The sequence below is a fragment of the Lytechinus pictus genome, chromosome 11 (genome assembly GCF_037042905.1).
Source record: "Lytechinus pictus isolate F3 Inbred chromosome 11, Lp3.0, whole genome shotgun sequence".
In the NCBI taxonomy this organism is placed as follows: domain Eukaryota; kingdom Metazoa; phylum Echinodermata; class Echinoidea; order Temnopleuroida; family Toxopneustidae; genus Lytechinus; species Lytechinus pictus.
The window spans coordinates 16,203,188-16,227,365 of NC_087255.1; the positions used below are offsets into that span (position 1 = coordinate 16,203,188).

Consider the following 24,178-nt stretch of genomic DNA (forward strand, 5'->3'; position numbering starts at 1 on the left):
TTTATTTTAAAAACAATTTTTCTTTTATTATTCCGTTGGTGAAACAATATTACAGCGAAGTTAGGATAATCTTAAAATAACCTTCAACTGCATGCGTAGGTTGAAAATCATACGTTTGCTTGACAAAATTTATTTATTAGATGAATTTTGTTAACAATTGGCAGGAAATGGTATGTATTCGATGACCTCATCCATGTCATACAAATATCGAAGGGAACAAAAAAAGCACCATTGATGTAAATCAATGGGAAAATATATGAGACCATGCATCAGTGGAAACTGACGCGCACTAAGTTCTGGAAGAAAATTGTTACGCGTTTGAGACAGTCATCTTATCTTGGTGGGGTGGGTCAGGCATAATACCCATGTGGTTGAGACAGGAGAGTATAACTTGTACAAATCATGTAACCATTTTGAAGACAATCTTTTCTTGAAAAAGCTCTATAAAGCGTCAGATACAACAATGAAAATTAAAGAAAAAAAATTATCCAGTAACCAATTAAAGCATATATGGACCTATGAGAGACCGACAATTCAGCTATAATTAATTATCATGATTTTATGATCATTATGGATTTTCGAGGGGAAGAGTGGATTAACAATGTAATGATGTAGCAGCGAGTAATACGGGTTAGTACCCCATCCCTCATCCCCATAAGCACTTAACCATTGAACTCGAAATAGCGTGCACTTACATAGATAAATATGCATAAACTATAGCAGGAAAATAATAGCCAACAAAAAGTAATGTCTTAATTGCAAACTATACGACGTCTTCTCCAATGCATCTCGACTTTAATGATATGACTTATTCAGTACTGCAATAATATCATTTACGTAAAAATTCTATTGCGTAACTTTGGATAAGTGAAACAAAGCAAACTGATCATCATAAACAGACGTCTGACTGTCTAAGAAAAAAAAAACATTTTGGACCTGCCAAACGAGAAATATAGTATATGGTAAATAAACAATTTGCTTGCTCTACTATTAGGCTTAGCACTGATATTACTTTTTTTTTACTTATTCCACATGTTGACTCCTAGAGATTTACACTTTTCTTGATTGTGACAGATCATCCGCAGAATACAATCATTGAATTAACAGTAGTTTTATACTGTCATCTGGAATTTGTTTTTATACAACACTTTTCTGCAAAAATATATCCTAAACATTTCACACAACTTGCATAAAGAGTTGTGTCCGAGAGGAATTAATACAAATAAATTGAAAGTTTTAATACCTAAAATGCATGAATGAAATATAACTAACAAAGTTTTGATAAAATAATGATATTTAATAGCAAAAGCACAAATGAAAAACTGTTTTTAGAGGAGCACTATGAATACTTCAAGGGGGGGGGGGCGGGCTTGGTGGCTATGGACCCCTCAAAAAGTTTTCACGACCAATAGAAAAAAGAGAAAGAGTGAAAAAAAAGGGGGAAAAGAAAATGATGAAATATGTTGTATCGTTTTCACAAATCATACTTCAAACACTTTTATATTTCAACCTAATTCTAACCATAATCATTTCAAAAATAATACACAAGAATTTAAGTGCCATCAAAGATAATTATGACCATACGCAGGTTTGTTTTCCGGGGGGGGGGCATAAACAAATGAAGAAACTTGACAGCGAGGGAGAAAAACGACCGAGCTTTCAAGTTTCTCCCTTAAATTTGCGTTTTTCTAAAGCTTTTTTTTTTTCTAAAGTGAAATTAAAGGACATTGTGCACGCTTGATTTTTTTTTTCAACGTTTTTTAAGTTGAAATATGTAATTTTTCGAAATTTCTGGGAGTAACCACCCCTGCCCCCCCCCCCTGCTTACGACCATGGTCAAACAAAGCTTTTGCGTTGTTTGACACACAGAGAATGCTCGGAATGGCCATGATGGCCGTGACCCTCCTTTTTCTTTATACACTGATTATCATGACATTGGGTCTACTATGTTATGCTTGTTCATTTTTTATCTTTTCATTTAAATCGACTCGTTGGTATAGGGTCGCGTTGGAATACATGGCAAACAAGACGAATGTATTCATATTAAATATAGGTTACAAGGATCAAGAAAAAAATATTTAAAGTAAAAATCAACGAAATTAATGTAATAATGCACATTTTAGATCAATACGTCAAAAACAATAATCGATCAAGCCATTTCAGAATATTAATTAATTCATAGTAAATTCATCAAAATGATCATACAGATTCAGATAAGGCATCATAATTATATTTAGAAAATCATATATTCAATACGTGACACCTACTGAGCAAACATAAATAGTCAGCACCGTTTTTTAATTCACGCAGCGGCTCAGCAAGCAATCTTATGACATTTTAAAGTTTCACTTATTTTTCACAAAATAGTTATATGAACAGGTCAGTGACCTGCAAATGAGAAAGTCGATGATGTCCCTCACTTAGTATTTCTTTCGTATTTTTTTAATGTTTGAATTACACAACTTTTTAATTTTTACAAATTTGACAATAGGGACCAACTTGACTTTAACCATTAATGTTCAAACAATGGTAATTCCACACGTTCAGAGAGGAATAAACCTTTCTTTCGCATGACAATGAGGGGAAAATTAGAATATTCAATAATTCATGTTATAAACTACAAAAGAAATAGTGAGTCGATGACGTATCAGACCCCTGATAATTTGCATACAAACCAGGATGTGCATATAACTGGTTTGTTGAATTAAACGAAATTAAAACATAACTTCCTTATGTTACATCCGATTTTGATTAAATTCCATTGTTATGCTTGTTAGATTTGTCTCTTTTTATTAAAAACAACTCTTTGTTGGGTTGGAGTTGTTCTTTAAATACCCACTCCCCTCCCCCTTCCCCTTCATCACAAACAGAAACATGTGAGTGGCGATTATATCACTCAACATTAGAATAGGCCTATTCAAATTGTAGTCCTGAAATTCCAAACTTTGGCAGAAGAAATAAATAAATAATAGGAGACGGAGATGACAATAGTGTCTCCATAAAACAATAAGGCAACATAGTAAGAGGTCCTCTTAGCATTTCAAGCATTAAATAGAACGTCTTTTAAACAGCACATACCAGATAAGCACATCCACATATTGTAAAATATTATATCTTTCAGCACTAACATGACTAATGAGGCTTTTTATGATTTCCGCTTAGTCCTCCCCTCGCAGCTAGAAAACGATTGTCTCTTTGTAACAACGGATGAATTCCAGGATTTTTAACAGCAGATAATTCTTCTTTGTTCAGTTCATCTCCTTCGGCTAATTTCATATTTTTAATATTCAAATCAGAAACTTTTGAATCTGGAATATGTTCATGAACGACATCTTTAGTTTTATTCATGACGTCGTCGACATTTTGTTGTTTGAGGACGCCATCCGCGTCCAGTAACTTCTTTTGCTCATCCACCGCCGGTACGACTTTCGGACGCGGTTTCCGTACGCGTCGCCGTATGACTTTGACGCGGCGTATAACTCGTACGTGCGGCGCTGCTTTTCGTATCTGTTCCAGCGTGCCGTTCTTGAGAGCCTCCTTGTAGAGTTGAAGAAACGGCGTGTCCAGTTCAGCCGTGACGTTTCGGATGGTTGCTCGCCAGGAAGGGTAGTGAAAGTGAATGTTGTAGCCGAGCGACCAACGCGCAAAGACCGCCTTTTCCGTCATGAATTTATGCCCTTTCGTCATCTGCGTCTCGCTCCATTTGTAGTATTCACATTCTTTCCGGATATCCGGCTCATAGTAGTGATACGGGGATGTAGAATTCGGATGTCTCCTGTATGGTTGGATAACAAATAGATGAGTAAAAATAATCTGGAATTTATTTCTTTACACAACCAATATAAGAAGATTGAAGAATAATATCAATTCCCATTTGAACTGGTTATCGAACCTAGATAACAAATTTAAACCAATTGAATGAGGCTAGATCAAGCTGATATATATATATATATTCCATCCTGGTCGATCTAACTAGGCAATCAGTAATTGTGATAATCGCAAACGCCCAGGCTGGCTCCCTTCTCGAATATTTTATATCTGCACTTCTTCGAATGCCTTGCTGAACGTTACTGACGAGCAGTGCATGGGCTTAAACATCTTGATTTGATCAGTGTAGCAGTGGAAACCAAAATAAAAACATCTCAATCTGGTTGAAATGGTAGAGTTTCGGCAATGTTCGACACTGGGAACTCGATCGGTACCATGATTACAAATGCCGAACAGATCAAATCCGATCGGTGTAGGGTTATGGCTTAGTTAGTCTAATTCGGGAAAGTGATTGTGGTCAATCTACCTTGATTGAAACATGATCGATTAGGAGGACAACGAAACAAAAGTAAAGAAAGTTCACATAAAATCACAAATCAGCCGTGAGAAGTCGCAAAAAAAAGTGGTGACGTAAAAAAAATAACCTCAAAGATTTTTAAATGCAATCAATAATAAATATGGTCAGCATATAGCTATACAAGGAGTGCAGGGGCGAGTCCCCCACCTCATATAACTTTTCAACAAAAGGACAAAGAGAGAGAGAGGGGGGGGGGAGATAGAATACAAAAAAGACAGAGGAATGAAAGAGAGAGGAAAGGAGCGCATATCAGGGGAGTTATTAGTATATTGTAACTCTACTGTAGGCCCATATTACCCCTGTAATTCAGTTAAGAAACATAGAGGTCGTCTTGCTCCTCTCCCAATTAACTTGCTCGGGAACCGCCCTTCAATAAAAAATGACGATATTGTATAGCATATTGGTATAGAGCACGTATCCACTTTGTTAGGTGCTCAGGGCTACCCTTAAATGGATGATCCAGGCTGGAAATATTTATATCTCAATAAATAGAGTAATATTCGTAAAGCAAAATGCTGAAAATTTGATCAAAATCGGATAACAAATAACAAAGTTATTGAATTTTAAAGATTTGCATTATTCCGGTGAAACAGTTCTAGGCATGTCTTTATGAATATTAATTAGGTTGGCTGATGATGTCATATCCCCACTTGTTCTTTTTGTATTTTATTATATGAAATTATGTTTATTCAAAAAATGTCTACCAAGAACTAAAATTGGATTGACAACTGAATAAGTGCATTATTTATTTTTGCCGCAACTTATTTCATCATAATGGAGACACATCATTTACACATGTATGAAAAAATGAAACATTAACGATTTCATGTAATAACATAAGAACAAGGAAAGTGGAGATGTGACATCATCAGCCCACCTAATGAATATTCATGACGATGTGCATATAATTGATTCCACAAAATATTGATAAACTTTAAAATTCAATAACTTCGTTATTTACTATCCGATTTTGATGAAATTTTCAGCATTTTGCTCTGTGAATTTTACTCTATTTATTTAGATATAAATATTTTCAGCCCGGACCATCCCCTTTTAGCTCGGCAGCCGATTCCGGCTCTCACAGCTTATGGTTCCAATTAATAATGAACATTTATTGGTTATAACAAAAAACTTACTTGCAATAATCGACATTCGATAGGCCGTAGACATCTATTCTATTGCAGACATCTAGCGCGAAGAGCATAGCCACGAAACCAGTACTTAACCACGTCTTAGCGTCAGTTCTGTGGATTGGAATTTTAGGAAAGTCATGAATGAAGGGAGAGATCGTTACCCCTACCACCCATCAGCTTCGTAAAAAACTACATGTATATACAGTACAGTGTGTAGTATGAGGTAATTATGACATTGTATTACCTCATAATGTACACTGTACTGTATATAGTTTTTTAGGGAGCTGATGGGTAACTTTGCCAAGAAAGTGGTTTGTGGAGGTTGGATGGGACGGCAAGGCTCTTGGAAAGTTTGCTGAGCAGAGTAAAACATGTTGATCAAACCCCAAAAGTTGACATTTTGCTAGTTTGGGGCCTTAACTTTTCCAAGGGGAAAGGGTAACATCGGGAACCCCTACTTTATACGGCCCTGAACTAGATAGTGTCGTGATTGTATAGGGATCTAGCAAATGTAATTTCAGATGATTTCAGTAAAGCATTTCAGGGGCGGATCCAGCTTTTTATAAAGGGGGGGGGGTTGGGGTGGTATGCGAGGGAGCGTAGCGACCGAGTCCAAGCGAGCGGAGCGAGCGAGGGGGGAGGGTGTGGGAGGGGGGTGTCCCCCCTCCCACAGTAGGGAACATTTTTGAAAATCTGTGTGTGAAAATGGCGTTTTCTAAAATTACAAGTTTAAAAAAAAAGATAAGATTAAAAAAAATGGTCCCCGGATTTTTTTTTTTGGGGGGGGTTGCAACCCCCCCATACCCCCCTCTAGATCCGCTTCTGCATTTTTTGGGAAAAGACAACATATCACCCTCTCAAAATTTTGACAAGATCTTTCTTTTAAACATTTTAGGTATTAGATATTGAAGATTTTTTTTCAGAAGAAAGCATAAACAAAGCATTACGAATTTAGAACAATCGTTTTCAGCGTGTAGGCCTTTTATCAAAATTAATCAAATTAAACCCAACAAATCTCATTATTCTCATCTCAATGTTCTAATTAAACTATCAATGACGTATATCAAAGCCGATCTCGTCGTGATAACCCAAGGAAATCCCTTAAACCTGGCACTTGTTTAAACAAGTCAATGCAACTTACAAGCTGACACCTGTCTCGATCTGAAACCTATCCTCGGTTTTATTTATCTTCTCTGGTGTGAGGAAATAGAATTTGACGTTTGGGTACATTGCTGTCATGTTCCTAGCGGCCTGATAGACCGTATTGTTGGCCTTGTCGATCTTCTCTTGGTAGAGCCAGGGTACGACGACGATGCCGGTCCTGGTTGCGGGGTCTCCGAGGATCTCGTCGATCAGATCTTGGCTTGTCACCAGCCCCCGAGCTAGATTTACGTGACCTAGAAGAGAGCGAGAAATAATAGAATGGAATGGAGTGATTAATTTATGATAATTCCGTTGTCATCGTTATTATCGTCACCATCTGCCTCCTCCTCATCATCACTCCTACCAGCATCATCAGCACCATCATCATCTCCACCACTATCACCATCGTCATCATCGTCATCACCACCATCATCATCTTCATAATCATCATCATCTTCATAAACATCCTCATAATCATCACCAACATCATCGTCATTATCATCATCAACAACATTATCACCATCATCATTATCATCATCACCATCATCGTCACCATCATTGTCATCATCATCACTATCATCCCCCCTCCTTTTCCTCATCATCATAATCGTCACCATCATTATCATCATCATCATCATCATCATCACCATCATCATCACCATCATCATCACCATCATCGTCATCATCATCATCATCATCAGCAGCAGCAGCAGCAGCAGCATCATCATCATCATCATCATCATCATCACCATCACCATCATCATCATCACCGTCATCATCATCGTCATCATCATCGTCGTCGTCATCATCATCATCATCATCATCATCATCACTATCATCACCATTGCCATAGCATAGGTCAATGGTCATAATCACCACCACTTACCAACACCACCATAATCACTATATGACCATGTAGTATACATGATTTGACCGAAGTCTGCTATTGTCCAGCCATCCTGCAAGATTTATGATTCTCCCCATTGATGGCAACCCTAAGTACTCTACCCCTAGCAAATAATGATGACTCGCGATGACTATTAATTAACGATTAAAAATATTTCAGAGTTATTACGTTTCCATCTGTGTACAAGGGCCATGATTAGAGAAAAAAAACTTGATATGGGTTATGCAACCACTGCAATAATCACATTATGCGTTATCTAAATCTAGATCAGTAGTGTCATCTAAACTGACACGTCCAAGCTCTTTTAAAGAACACATCTGGCAAGAGAAAACGTTGTATTGTTTCAAGCACTTAATTGTAATTTACGCATTTACTTGTTTTCAACGTAATAACTCATAGTTTATCCATTGATGTATCAATAACGATTCACTGGTTTATCATTACATGATCTTGTATTTTGTTGATGATTTTCTAATTTTTTAAGAGAAGTATCAGGTTTGGGGAACATAACATTACCATTAAGCGTAGCGTAAACATGGTAATTAATGTTTAAATACTAATTTTAATATACACTGCAAAAAACTCCTGTGTTGATTTAACACCAGCCCGGAATCTATATATGTCCACACCAGAGAAGTATTGAAACAACACCAGTTTGGAATCAAACCGATGCTGTTTTAATACTAATTGGTGTTGTATAACGCTTTCTAGTAATAGCTCCATGGTTAGATCAAAACGAAACTGGGGTTGTTTAACACTTTTCTGGTGTGGACATATATAGATTCCGGGCTGGTGTTAAATCAACACCAGAGTTTTGCAGTGTATTGAATATATCATCCCGGGGGGGCCACTTACATTGACGAGTGGATACCATGCGCGACCAAAAAAACACGTAAAAAGGATGTCTTTTTCACAAATAGGGCACGTTACGTACGTAACGTGATAAGGGTGTCAAAAACACAAAAATAATGAAAAAAGGGTATCTATTTCGCTAGGAAAATTACGTGTTTAGGGTCGAATTCGCGGGAATGATAAAACAAAATTAAAATGTTTTTATAAAGGATGTCCTTTTTGCCCCAACACTTCGTGTTTAGAGTCCGATTTGCGCGAGGTGTAGAAGGTGGGGTCGTACTAAACCAAATAAGGTAAAGCCGACGACCGAAGGACCCGTAACAATAAAACATTCCTGTACTTGTTTAGGGGTTCATTTCAGGGAACATTTGCCAAGAGTATCGTTTTGTTACCAATACTTGTTAAGGGTAGGGTTTCACACGCCAATACTTGTTAAGGGGCGCATTTTCAGAATATGGAAATTACGTGTTTAGGGTGCTTTTCGAGACCCCATGGTCGCGCATGGTATCCACTCGTGAATGGAAGTGGCCCCCCCGGGTATATCATTTAATTTGGATACCTAGCATTTCTCAGACAGGTCACCTCCACCGAACAAAACATGATTAATATGTTTCCCTGTACAGAAACAAGTGTCATTTCTAAATCAAACACAATTACATGTATACCACTTACAGGCGTATTGGTAATCCGATCTAAATAGCTGATGAGGAGGGGCGCGAAGCCAGGATATTTCAATGGGGGAAGGGCGATTTAAAGGTGAAGACGTCATTTGTTTTCTACTGAATAATAAAGGTATTAGAGTTATACATGGCCCATAACCATATCTTTCTTTTTAGCTCCCCCTCCTTTCATCCGTCTTTCCCCCTTTATTTTACTACTTGAAATTCATGGGGACGGTCGACTCCTGCCCTCATGGCAAGATCTTTCTTTTTTATGACCAGGGTCCCGTAACACAAAGGTTATAGCGATTGATCGTTGATTTCAAAGAACAAGTCTGATTGGTTGATAGTCAATCCACCTTTTTGTTACGGCGCCCTGTTCATGAAAAGATAAAAACATTTTGTTCGGATAATCTTGACCTGTCTCAGAAGTATTAGATAACCATTATTAGTATATTGAAATATTAGATAATTATATTACGCTGCAAGGTTGGTAGTTTATGTTACCCAACCTGATATTTCCCTGGTTACGAGGACACCTTATAATCTCACCTATGACACGGACGTCGGTTCGGATGCCGACGTCCTCCTCGTACCCTCTGACCGTGGCGCTGTTCATTCGAAGGACGCAATCGGCGTTGTCAATGTCTGCTCCGGCCCCGCTATTGAGAAGTTGACCCGAGCTTGATACGAGCGAACACCGGTCGCAGCGGAGATCAAGAGGCTGCAGAAATGATGGATAATAAAAATAAGGATAATAATGATACTACTAATAATAAGTAATGATTATAATAATAATGATGATGATAATAATAATGATAATAATAATGATAATGATGATGATGATAACAATAATAATGATATTATTCCTTTTGTATACGATCTCTTCCTTCTACATTTCCTTCTTCTTCACCTTCTTCTTTCTCCCCTCCCATTCCTTTTCTTCTTCTTCTTCTACTCCTCCTCCTCCCCCTCCTCCCCCTCCTTCTTTCCCCTCTTTTCCCTTTTCTGCATCTTCTTTTCTTCTCTTCGTCTCCTTCGATCTCCCCCCCCCTCCTTACTTGGCTTTCAACCCAGCCAAAGTTGTATTGATAAACGCCAACACGTTTTTATTTCGAAACTGCCAGCGGCAAGTCCAACCATCATAAGGAAACACTATCCTCGTTATTCCAAGGAGAATAATGTCAAGTGCAACTTCTTCGGGTGCTGTACAATATTGGTTTAAAATGTTATATTTTAAGTGTAGTATCAGTAATAGCTCGGTAATGTTCCTTGATACTTTGCTTCAAGTACTACACCTTTTTAAGTACCTTCTCTATGTCAGTGACCTTTAGAACGCAAGACTCACGGAGTTCATAATACATCGCCATGCATAATTAAAAGATTCCTTATATATCATTCTACAACATTAAAATTGTGGAAAATCAAATTATTCTATTAAAAAAAATGATGATCTTAAATTCTATAAAATTAGGTTGTCCTAATTTCAAAGACGATCGAAATGTGAGATATGTAAGCCAGTACAAAATTTGTCTATTAAGTTTGAACTTAATTCAAAGTATGTGTTGTTAAATAACATGAATATAATATAAAATAAATTCCTTCCCCTTATCAAAATTATCTAAGCTATATGTATACGCTTATCGTAGTCACGTGCTTTCATACTCATCCGTACAATAAGAAATTTGGTTGAGTAAATAGAGTGAAAATGCCTTGATCGTCACGATCTTTTATCACTCCAGACAATTACGTTGGTATCATTATATGGGCTATAGAACGTCTATAGTCGGGCCGTTATGGGGAAAACCATGATATCGAATTATCTGATAATATAAGTCGATGGGTATGTCAAACTATAAGACAGAAGCTGGTGTTGCCGAACATAATTTTGTAGCATGTATAAGAGAGAGAGGGTGGGGGGGGGGGGAGATAGAGATAGAGAGAAAGAGGAGGATATATGAGGAATGGGATGGATAGGGGATGAGTTGGGGGGGGGGGGGGGTTAATACTTTTCTGTCGACCATGGGTATTCGTATAGTTACATAATTAAAACAAAATATTTGCTCTTTTCCATTGTGCGAAGCTGCTTTTTTCAAAATAAGTTCAAATTTGAAAACATGATTTAATAAACTTATTAAAAATACCACATTACTAATATTATGAACAGAAATGCCAAGGAGCATTTGTAATTTTGACATCATTTAACAGGCACAATTCGTCTTTACGAAGACAAAGCTCACATCAGATAAATGAGGACTTCTTTGATCACGCAGGTTGGTTAGATCACAATGAGAGAGAATGGCACTCGGTAGGTACGATAGTTAAATTCAAATTTCTTCAAACTAAACTGTTATTGAATATTTGTTGCCCATATATGTATATTTTTTAAAAGTTGAATTAAAAAGACGATTCCAAATATTGAGATATTTACATTAATAGCAACCTTACAACCCCCCAAACACTAAGAGGTGATTCGACCCCCCATTTTCTTTTTTCAAAATAGTGAATTTGAACGATTTATCCCTACCCATTTCCCCGAGTTCGCTCCTGCAATGCCTACCGAGACGGGTGTTCTCTGACTGTGACGTCACGGGGGTATTCGGTCCCGGTGTAGAAAACAAGGCAATGCCATTTTGTGTACTACACTGTTGGTCATAAAGGTGGAATATTTGTTTTTCACCAAATTTTTACAGCGTAATTATTACAACATGATTTGAATATGGCATTTATGATGCATGATAACCACTTTACTTTATTATTCTGCCTTTTACACACGTTTGACAGTGATATTTTACAGGTTTATGTCTTAAGCGATGGATGTCATGAGCATAGAACAACAATGACGACAATATACAGTAAATTAAAGGATCATGATATATTTATTTTCAATCTCTCTCAGTTTTCCATATGTTTTTTTTTGTGATTTCATGGACAAATTTGCATCAAACTTGAGTCATTGTTCTTACTCAGTCACTAGTATCGGGTATGTCCACCCCTGGCATGAACCAGTGCATGCAGACGTCGTGGCATGCTGTCCACTAGCTTGTTGATGACGTCAACAGGCATAGCGTCCCATTCTTCCCTCAGAGCATCTGCCAACTCCTGCAGATTTTGAGGAATGACCTCTCTGTCGTTGATGGCTCGGCCTAGGGCATCCCATGCATGCTCTATGGGGTTCATATCCGGCGAACAAGCTGGCCATGGCAACTGTACGACGCCCTCTGCCTCCAGGAATTCCCTTACTGCAGCGGCCCTGTGCGGTCTAGCGTTGTCATCCTGCAGTCAGAAATTGTGCCCATACACTCGTCTTGCAAATGGAAGACAGTAGAACTCCAAGATATCCCTGTAGGCCGCGGCGTTGACGTTTCCGTCCGGAACCACCAGTGGCGTTTTCCCTCCATAATGGATGCCGGCCCATATCATCACTGAGCCGCCTCCGCCTTGAGTCGTCTCGTGGATACATTCATCGTGAAGGTTTTCCCCGGCTAATCGACGAACTCGTTGTGTCCCATCCTTTCGGTCAAGTATGGACCGGCTCTCGTCCATGAAGACCACATGTTGCTAATGTCCTGGATGAAGCCTTCTGTGCTCCCTAGCCCAAAGAAGACGAGCTACTCTGTGGCGAACAGACAGGCGTGGACATTTGTTCAACCGTCGTGCTCGGTAACCATGTTGGAGCAATCTGCGATTAACGGTTGACCGGGAAACCTTGATCCCATGATGTCTCCTCCACAAGCAACGAAGACGGCTCGTGGGCAATTTCTGGTTTCTGCGGCTGAAATTCAACAGTTGGCGATCATCTCTTCTTGTGGTCAATCTGGGACGTCCTGGAGATTTCCGTGGCCGCACATTCCATGCCTCACGTTGACGTTTCAGGATCTTAGAGACTGCATCCTGTGATATCTCTAGGACTTCTGCGATATCAGTCTGCTTGTAGCCCTCCTATCGCAGTGCTACCACTCTCTCGCGTGTTGCTGTTGCCGTTGGACCAGGCATAGTCCAGGGAACGTCTCTACCGATTTTTTTTTCAAACGGTACAAGGAACTCGAAAAAATGCAACCTTCTTATACACAGTGCTAAATCAGGGAAAGGGACAGAATATCATATGCATAGGCTTTTATAGTCTTCAACAGAAGAATTTATTACGAAATCCAAATTTCTTATGTTATAATGTCACCTGTGTAACGGGGAAACATTATGTAATCACTCAATTACCATTTTGTCTACGCGTAGCCTTTCAAATACTAACATTACTGTCGATTTTTTTTCAAAAATATTTTATTCCACCTTTATGACCAACAGTGTATATATGCACGTACGCCTTCATATTTACTTTTGTGTCAAAACTTCATTTTATTGCTATTGATTTTATGTGAACGATATTGAAAGGAAGTAATAATTATTCAAAACCTTACAACCCCCCAAACACTAAGAGGTGATTCGACCCCCCATTTTCTTTTTTCAAAATAGTGAATTTGAACGATTTATCCCTACCCATTTTCCCCGAGTTCGCTCCTGCAATGCCTACCGAGACGGGTGTTCTCTGACTGTGACGTCACGGGGGGGGGGGGGGTATTCGGTCCCGGTGTAGTAAACAAGGCAATGCCGTTTTGTGTACTATGCACGTACGCCTTTATATTTACTTTTGTGTTAAAACGTCATTTTATCGCTATTGATTTTATGTGAACGATATTGAAAGGAAGAAATAATTATTCAAAGTCTTATAGTCAATAATATGTCCCTACATTGTTAAAACTGTTCTTCTTTGTAGCGATTTTAGACGATTTTAATGCCTTGTTTTCGTTCGGGACTGTGTCCGTGGCAAAACAAGTCATAATGGAATAAACTGCAGTTGAAGTTGTATCTGCGAGCCGCCGGAGAACTTGCAAAGAGGAAATGATTAAAAGTATATTTATGGCCGTACTATTATTCCAAATACGAAAATTCCCTCAGAATGATACCATAGACCCTAAAGGAATAATTTTAAGGCGAATAATATGAAATTTGATCGAGATCTTCTCACCAGTCGATAACGTAGCAGACGTGTTATTATGACATATTTATCCGCATGTGACGCGGCTCTTGCAAAAAAACACAGTTGGTTGCGGAATTGCTTTGTGCCGACCGGCCGCCCGCTCAGGCGCAGCTAGCTGTCGAGCTACCGTACCGCATACCTTTCTTGCTGTCTTCAACTCACTTGCGAATTGCGTTTTTGTGACGGTGACCTCTAGCGTAATTAGATATAGAAAACAACTCGGAAGGCCGAGAAGAATAGTAGGCCTACGTTTGATTCAAGATTGTTCTGCGGAATGAGCTATGAGTGGAAATGATCCAGAGGATATAAAAATGGAGTCATGCAAAGACAAAAGGAAAGAAGAAAAAGTCGCCAGGGGATCGCTGCATGGTCATGAACTGCGGGTCGACATACCAGACCACTACAGTACACTCAATGCCTTGGTGTTGTATGTATTGTATAGGCGTGCAGCGCGCGCAGAGCTGAGCTAGCCGCCGGAATTACTTTCCAGCTACTCACTTGATGGAATATCGTGATAAAATAAATGAGAAATAGTGAAAATATCATTCAATAACTCACTGTTTGCAATCTTACATCATGATTTAAGAGTTCATGATAGTTTACTGTTTTTTATACAGGGAAAGTAAAGATTTATACATATGATTCCTATTTGTTTGATTTGAGTTGCTTTGAAAAAAAATTGTAAAATCATCTTTCTCTCTCTGCATAGCATTTCTGTATTACATCCGGGCACCTCTTATACTAAATTCCCCTCGGTGACGTCACAATCAGAGTGATTTTTCTGTACACTCGTCTCTCGGGCTCTGACAGGTGGCCAATTTCAGACTTTCAAAGCAAAATATCGAGAATAGGCAGAGGATTTTTGTGACATGCTATCTGTTTGAACAACTGATATATACTATATATTGTGTGTGGAACCCATATTTATGGAAACTCACCCCTTCTTAATTCAACTTTAAACTGTTGATTGTACAAATTACCATTTACTAAATATTGAAATAAAATGACAATTCATCATGGTATCATATGATATGACATTTTTATTCGTTCCAAATTAGTATTAACAAGTTCGTTAAAATGAAAATGGTCCTTATAATTTGCGATTCACATTATACAAACAAGTTGCGTTATCCAAACAATTGTTGTAATATCTGTAAGTGCACACAGTGTTAAGACTGATGCTGTCATGCTCTTCATTCGGACTCGGAAAATAGATTATTATTATTATTATTGTTATTTTTTTATTCATTCATTTTTTTTTTTTTGGGGGGGGGGGTAATTTTGGATTTGTCGTTTCTTTGTTTAGATTGGTCTACATTGATATTATTGTAGGATGTTTTGGAAGTTGAATATATTTCAAATTGTCTTGCATAGAATTGAAATCAGATCAACTGAATAATGATCTTTTGATTTTCCAACTAACACGGAGAGGGGAGCACATGGAGCAAAATTTCTAAAATACTACGAGTGAGCGAAGAGGGCGAGCAAAAATTCTGATCTTTTTAATACAAGCATCTTCTGTTTTTTACAGATAGATTTTGACATAGCCTACTATTCAGAAAGTGATATATTGCACCATTTTCCCTTTCTCATTTTCTTTTCTTCGCCGTGGAACTTTTGGAGGGCCATGGCCCTCAGGCACCCCCTATCTGTATGTCAGTGATTGTCTGCAATATAAAAGACTATTTAACTTCTACCAGCCGTAACAACTATTTGGGGCGAGCTTCGATCAACTCTTGTGGACTTTCTCAAGCCAAGCGGTCAGTCAGACACGATGCTGCCTGAGCTGTGACTTTGTGTCTCTTAAAGGGATGATCCGGGCTGAAAATATTTATATCGTAATACATAGAGTAGAATTTACTGAGCAAAATGCCGAAAATTTCATCAAAATCGGATAACAAATAATAAAGTTATTGAAGTTTGAAGTTAAGCAATATTTTGTGAAAACAGTCGTCATGAATATTCATTAGGTGGGCTGATGATGTCACATCTCCACTTTCCGTTTTCTTATGTTATTACATAAATCATACTTTTTTCATTATTTCATACTTGTGTGAATAATATGTCTCCCTTATAATGAAATAAGTTGCAGCAATAAATATCTAATGCACTAAATCAGTTGTCAATCCAATTTATTTAGTTCTTGGAGGAAAAAAATTGAATAAACCTAATTTCATATAACAAAATACAAAAGAACAAGTGGGGATGTGTCATCATGAGCCAACCTAATGAATATTCATGACGACTGTTTTCACAAAAATATTGCTAAACTTTAAAATTCAATAACTTTGTTATTTGTTATCCAATTTTAATAAAATTTTCGGCATTTTGCTTAGTGAATTCTACTCTATTTATTAAGCTATCAATACTTTCAACCCGGACCATCCCTTTAATGGATGACAATAGATATCCAGTCTCTATTCACTACTGGATTAATCTCTTTTATCCATGTCTAGTGATTATGTCACCTTTCTTTTCCAGAAGTTACTTTCAAAGGCAATTCCTTGGGCATCATTCCATCCAATGTTATGACCTGTATAATTGAGGGTGTGCTCTGCTACAGCTATGAATGGGATGCTGGATTGTTCAATATGAAGGATTTTTTTTCTGCCTGTTTCTCCAACATAACAACTGTCACAATCTGTGCAGGTTATCTTGTAGAGTGTAGACAATACCCTCCTGATCTTTCTCCTTTAGGAACTTCGTCTTTTGAATGGACGAGCCTGCTTGTGAAAGTGTTAGGGCTTTTGAAAGAAACAGTATAATATCCTTGTCTTGGAATGCTCGTTTCAAACGAGAGGACGAACATAAGTAAGGACTACAGAGTTACAGACCGCAGGTAGCATTGTGTGTGACTGATCACTTGGTTTGAGAAATTGCACAGAAGTGGATGAAAGCTCACCCCAAATAAATGTTATGGTTGGTAGAAGTCTATACATTATTTACTTTATCATCCCCAGCCGATGAAATTTTTCTGTACTAACCAAGAGACTACTTATCAGCTTACCGTGTCTTTATCCAAGAGGGTATAACCAGGATGTCCGGACGGCTTCTCTGTCCCGTTCGCCGTGGTGACGATAACGACTTCCGGTCCTGCCGTCGTCGTCGTCGTCTTCGTATTGGAGGCTGCCCGGATCCAGCCCGAGTGGTCCTGTGGGGAGGAGTTGTCGGAGCGTGCCTTGGCCACATGGTTCGAGATCCTGTTGCCGATGATGACGTCAGAGTGGGTGTGGAGGACGTAGAGCATGCAGAGGGATACGACTAAAGAGTACCAGCAGATGACGAGGAGCGTGGCATCTCGGATCTTTCGAGAAACAAAATAATGTAAGACCACTCTGTTAAATCATGCAAGGAAAAGTCTCGTGAGTATTGGCACTGGCAGGGGTCTTTTTAGTGTCTTGCAATTCCCAATTGAAAGTACATGAGCCAATATGATTTTTTGTTCGTGGGACCCAAGAACCGTTTAGAGCTTCTTGTTGGTCCAATTTCCAGATATATAGGCCGAAACAAGGAGGCGTTCGTGCTTTATAAGTAAATACCCGTACCCGTTGACCTCGTCCGACAATGCACAGCAAACTCGTGGGATTTCTAGTTTCTCACAGTGGTGACGAGGGGGGGGGGGGGGGTTGACGATGAGACGACCCTCAGGTTGCTGTGCAAAATGCATTATCCAAAGGTGGGGGGGGGGGGACACCCCTTACAACCGCGTAGCCAGGATTTCATTTTGGAGGGGGCGGTAAATGCACGCGAAGCGTGCGAACACCTTCAGAGCGCGCGAAGCGCGCTCCCTAGGGGATGGGTGCAGGGAGGGGAGTTTCCCCCTCCCGCGCGAAGCGCGAAGCTTTCGGTGTTTCATAAATTGAAATAAAAAGGAGCCGCCTCCCTTGTCTCTAGTACCTATATCAGCTCCAATTCATTTGATTATATTGTGATTTTGAACCTTGTTTTCAAAAGTGATTTTAAAACGAACAAAAAAGAGATAAAATGGAGGAAATTAAAATAATATTAACCCCGCGCGAAGCGCGGAAGCTAAAGCGTTTTTTATTTTTTTTTGCAAAGAAAATGGTCCCGAGAAAAGGTTATTTTCTAAGTTATATTGCTAGTACTTCCCTTGGAAAGATCAGATTTGATTACAAACAATTTAGCGACAGTGCATATCTAACTCGCAAAACAGAGGAGAAGAAGGATATATGCCGGGAGGAAGATATTCCTCCCCGCTCAGAGCAATGAAATTCTGAACTTTCAAACGGGCGGACGTTTCATCAAATGCAGATATCTCTAATTCAGTTAATTTTCTAAGATTATTGAACTTCATTACAAGGAAAATAGTGCGCAAAAAGTTGAAACTTCTGTGATTATTGAAATTATATAAAACACGATTATGTATAATTTCTTTCACTTATCCTGATGCACTTCACTTTGAATGATAAAGAAACTTAAGTGTCATTCAAAATTACAAACTGAGGGCGCAAAACAGGACAGGAGATGAATGTGCAGGGAAATGAAATGAAGTTGAATAGAATTTGATAAAAAAATATTGCACTTTTTTTTTATTTAATACGACACGAATTTTATACCTTCCTCTTTTTTAATTAGAAACCTGTTTGCCCCCAAATTATGGTTGTTTAGTAATGAGCTGAAAAGCGGGAGAAGTTGCCTATATGGAGGTGACGGCAGAAATTGAGATAAAGATTTTACCCGCCAGGAGCCGACCCGACCAGAAGTTGCGCGATCAATAAAAAAAAAAGATAAATTCATATACTTCGGCCTAACCTTACTCTAATTCCATGCCCTAATGTATACGTTTAAACTTTAACGGGCAAGAAACACATTTAGCTGAGGTGGAAAAACAGGGTTAGAGAAAGGGTGGGGGAAACAATGGAGAACTGCAATATTGTCATTTAACCGCGCGCAGCGCGGAAGCAAAATTCATATATATAAATTTAGAGCAAGAGTTACGGAGTTTCTTTTTTGAGAAAAAAAATAAAGAATAAAAAGAAAAACCCACAAAACAAAAACCCCTTTCCTCTCTTCGCTTGTCCTTTTCTCCTCTCTTTTTCCCCTTCTTTTTTAACTTTTTGGGGACGTTTTGGGGGGGGCGACCGCCCCCACCGCCCCCCCCCCTGGCTACGCGCCTGACCCCTTACCCCCCCCCCCCCCCCCCCATCCGGCCGCTCTTCTCAATTGCAGTATAAAATGGTGTTAGCTCCAATCATACTATTTGGCTTTGTGACGAACTTATCAAATTGTAATTTTGTCTTAGATGTATTGTCCGTAGACTAAGTAATGTTCGATGGAAGCGGGCAACCCATGTAGTGAAATTCGACAAATCGACGAAATTATAAATGAATTATGATACATTTGCGCGAATTGGATGAACTTTCTGACAGACAAAATAGGCTGAGACCATGGCGTGTCGGACGGCCAATGGAAAGTCGTTCCAAACCATATTTATGCCGCCATGAGAAAATAGTATGGTATTCCTCAAAAAAGAAAGCCGCATCCATTTTTCGCTTTTAACGGTCGATCTGCTTATATGAGCAGGGGCCTGTTGCATAAAACTTTTTACCTGAGAAAACTCTGGTAAAAACTGAAAACTAAGGTTAGTCTGATATCTGCCATTGACTTTAACACAGGGCAAAAACTCCGGTAAAACAACCTAAGTTTTCTCAGGTAAAAAGTTTTATGCAACGGGCCCCAGGACTCAATGCTAATTTTTCAGGGTCATGTAAAAAAATGGTAGGCCTACAATTTTTGACCTTTCAATACAATAATCTATTTTTCAAAATAGCTTTAGACAATTATACATTGATATTCAGAAGATATTATACTAATCGTCATTTTCCTCAGTGGCGTAATGGTATATCGTGTAAAACCTATCCAAAAAAGATTTGTGAGCAAACGAAGCAAGTGGGCAAAAATTTCGGCATTTTTAATATAAAGATCCAATTTTGGGATTGATATTGCGTAATATTCAGAAAATTATATCCTATTTCCACTTCTCACCTCTTTCCTTTATCTTTTTTTTCTTGGTCGTGATTGATTTTTTAGGGGGGAAAGAGCGCTAAAGCCCCCATTAGTACGCCAAGGCTTTTCCTTTCCTTTTTTCCTTTTTCTCTTGGTAGTGAAACTTTTGGAGGCCATTGCCCCAGCCCGGGGCCCCAGCCCTCCTCCCATCCGTACATGTACATCAGTGTGGCCAGTCATATAGCAACTGCATTTCCAATTATTAAAAAAAAAAAAAAAAGTCCTGAAATAGACGAAATCGAAGAAACAAGTTTGATACTTCTATCTTCATCTTGATACACTCTAACAAGGATTAACATATAATTTTTACATATAATTTTTACAAGAAAGATATGATGACTTGTTTATTGTATCTATTTTGAACCTCAACAAGAACGATATGATTTGTATATTATATATATATATATATATATTTTTTTTTTGCATTAAGTCTTATTTATTGAAGGAAACCTTCAATAACAAGCTTTGCTTTCCAGAAGGTTCCTATTTCATTTCAAAATGTTATATTATATTTTGCTTTACTTTGTAACTTTGTTGAAATTTTGGAATGAATAAATTCGTTGTCAATCGATCAATCAATCTAGACACTAGTGTCCTTCTATTGACCCTTTCTGATAAAAAATAACTTCGAACGCTCTCTATAAATAACCGTAACATGTACCTAACTGCTCTTACAGTGGTACCTGATCTGGGCCGTATGGATGTATACTTCACTTTCAAATGCAGCGTATAGGTTACAAAAAGAGCGATATTCATAAGTCTTTAAGGTCATCGCGCACCTAACGACTGGTCTGCGACCCGATTTTGGAGTAAAACGTTGTAAAATATGATGCTAATATTGGGACATGGTACATCTTACTGTGCAAAGTTCTGAATCATCATACGGATGTTTATGTTGAAATCTGTGACTATGCTACCATTGTTCTTGGAATAAAAGCGAATTGAATATGTAGTCATTATGATGTCATAGCAATCATACGACCGGCTACGATCTGAAACCAATTTGGCAATGACTAAAAACAAAAACTTTCAATAATTTATTATCCAATATTGTATTCTTACAGTCAATTTGTACCTAAAATGAATAATCTTCATTTATTTTCATAAAAGGAGCAAAATGCGACTTGTTTAAGAATAGGATTGTGGACCAGGTGTATATAAAGTGGACTTAAAGGCTCATGTATACAAACTGCACATTTTGAAATTTTCTTCTTGATATAAAGTGCACTTTTGTTGGATGGCATGATTATTTCTTTATACTTCTTCTAATGCTGATAATTTTAAACATAAAATGAATGAGCAGAAAGACGAATAGATGTAAATTAATACGTGTATTAAAAAAAATCAGAAAAAACAAAATAAAATTAACCTATATGAATTAATTAAATTACTTTTTCAGTTCAGCACCATGGGTGTGGAAATATCTTTAGTTATTGTATCGCTTTACCCCATAAGAAATACTCTATGTAAAAATAAAAACAGAAGAAATGAATTATATACAGAAGGGAGATTAAAGAAGAGTTAAAAATGCATAGATCTATTTTGTTTTAATTAAGAAAAGATACAACTTGCCATAGAGGTCACCCCTGTCAAAATATCAGTGACGCGACATTTGCTCCTGTTTATGCGACTATTTCTCCAAGCTTAATTTCGTTTAAGATGTAGAGTTAGGGTTGCAATAGGCATGGTAGGGTTTTATATTAGGCATAGTGTTAGGTTAAGGATTAGGTATAGTGTTAAATCCGGGGTTGAAGTTGGTCATTTGATTAGTGAGTAGAATTTACAGCGGAGCAAATTGTCGCCGGAGCAAATGTCATGAAGCCAAAAATATCTGGGGCCTGTTTCATAAAGATTTACAACTGTTGTAACTTTGCCATCATAGCAACTACCATGGCAACAGGGCTCAGTAGCCAATCAAAATCAAGGGTACCATGGTAGTTGCCATAATGTCAAAGTCACAACAATTGCAACTCTTTATGAAACGGGCCACTGGTTCCGCGCCCGAATACGAACCATCATCTCGTGCAAACTCTAAAGACGTTGATATGGTCATGATGGTTATTGGGCTGTACGTATCCGCTCATAATAATTGACCTAGAATAAATCAGTTCACCGACGCAGTTATCTTTTATGGATTCATATCTAAAGATTTATCATCCACGCAGGAAATAATAGAGATAATAAACGTAGAATAATACAGAAACTGTACATTTTATTGTCTACTAAACCAAGAGCAACATTAATCCATATTTTTCACGTTAGGACATAAAGCAAATTGCATAAACCTTGATATGGTCACTTTATCACATATATATATATATTTATATATATTTATTTTAGTTGATAATGATCAATTGAGATGGATTAGATTTACCACAACATGAAAGGAAATTACGGTGAGAAATATTATTAAATGTAGAATCAAACAACCACACGTTATATAAAACTAAGTAAGAATAAATTTCACAGTGCTTTCTTAAGTAAACGATTAAATTTCATTATTGATTTCCATATCAACATTCATTAGAAAAGATTCACTGGCGGTTTTTTTCTTGATCTATTTATTTTTCAAATCCCTTCTAGAAAGAACAATATGTCCTACATTTTGTTCACACTTCACAGTGCAAAACGTAAAGATGAACCATTTTTTTTGCATGTTAGGACCGATATGACTAATAAAGAGTTATGACTGATCCAATCAACCATAACTATGGAAAGCCAATAACGTCAAAATCTAAACTACATGTTTGTTCAAAATATTTTCTCGATATTTCATGTCATTCACTGTTTTCTTGACAATTCAGTATGCTTCTCCTTGTTTTCAAATGACATTGCGCAAATTTCCTAAAGAAAAAAACTATGACATTGGTGGCTTTCCATGTACTTGAGGTTGATCGGATCAATCGCAACTCTTTGTAATATCACAGTTCATGCCATATTGATTAATTTCATTTGCTCCGAGTCACTTTATTTACATTACGACACAACTTAAAACAAATGGAAGCGCATTATAAGACCATGATAAAATCTCCATGGTGGGTATGTGTATGAGAGCATAATATAACACCAAATAATCAACGCCTAAATATCTAGAATTATAACATAATATATATATATATATATATATATATATATAGATATAAGTTTTCAATAAATCCCTTTAGTAGGAAGCAAATTTAAAGGAAACATCGAGTTTAGCAGATATACACATTTCATGTAGGAATACTATTGTAGGTCTAATAAGAAAGTCTTATCGAATAAAATACATTATATCAAAATTAATTTATAATATTTGCTTCAACGTGTATTTTCATAATTTCTATCAGGATTCTGGAACCAGCAAGCTATTTATTATGTCTGAAATGAAAATTTATCACCACGCATATTCGGCAATAAAATGAATAAAATGATGATAAAATACACAGTATAGGGAAAATTAAAAGTCATAAATAAACCACAATTTTCTAGGTATCAAACTCCAACGATCACTATAACCCCAACAATGCTGCTACAATACTTTCATATTTTATTTTACTATTTTACACATAAAATAGCACGAAGATATCAAAAAAGTTATTGCATTATAAACAAACATATTTGTTCTTAAGGGCACTTATGGATCAATAAAAAACTGCTCGCATAACTGTAATAGAACAGATAGAATTTGCCGAATCCTATTGGTTCATGATCAATCTTAAAAAAGGGTAATAATATAATGTAATACGGTACTAGAAATTAGTTTGATTTTTTCCCACTGAGCACTCTACATTGATATATAATGGTAATGAGATACAGTTACGCAATATGCATATCCTATATGTATGGTAGGGTAGTCATGATGCTGAACACATTTATCAAACTTAACTATAAAATCAAAACAAACAATTGATTTGAGAATATTATCGTTATATCACATTCACTTACCTCCATATTAATTCCAATGTACCTCTATCGGTATTATATGATATTCCTATTCAGTGTTATATTCAATAGACCACCCTGATACGCAGATGCGAGATTTTCATGACTGAGAAGCGTTGTGCGTTCTTACAGTATCAGATAAGGCAATAGTACTGC

General features: G+C 37.5%; 1 protein-coding gene across 1 annotated transcript; it reads right to left on the reverse strand.

Moving 5' to 3' along the window:
• On the reverse strand, nt 1-24,178 carry LOC129270888 (alpha-N-acetylgalactosaminide alpha-2,6-sialyltransferase 5-like). Its single transcript, XM_054908225.2, has 6 exons — nt 24,026-24,178; nt 17,082-17,378; nt 9,592-9,763; nt 6,620-6,875; nt 5,482-5,589; nt 1-3,775 (listed from the first exon to the last, which is right to left on the reverse strand). Exons 1-6 carry the CDS (start codon nt 24,029-24,031, stop codon nt 3,133-3,135), a joined length of 1,482 nt encoding a protein of 493 aa, XP_054764200.2. The 5' UTR covers nt 24,032-24,178; the 3' UTR covers nt 1-3,132.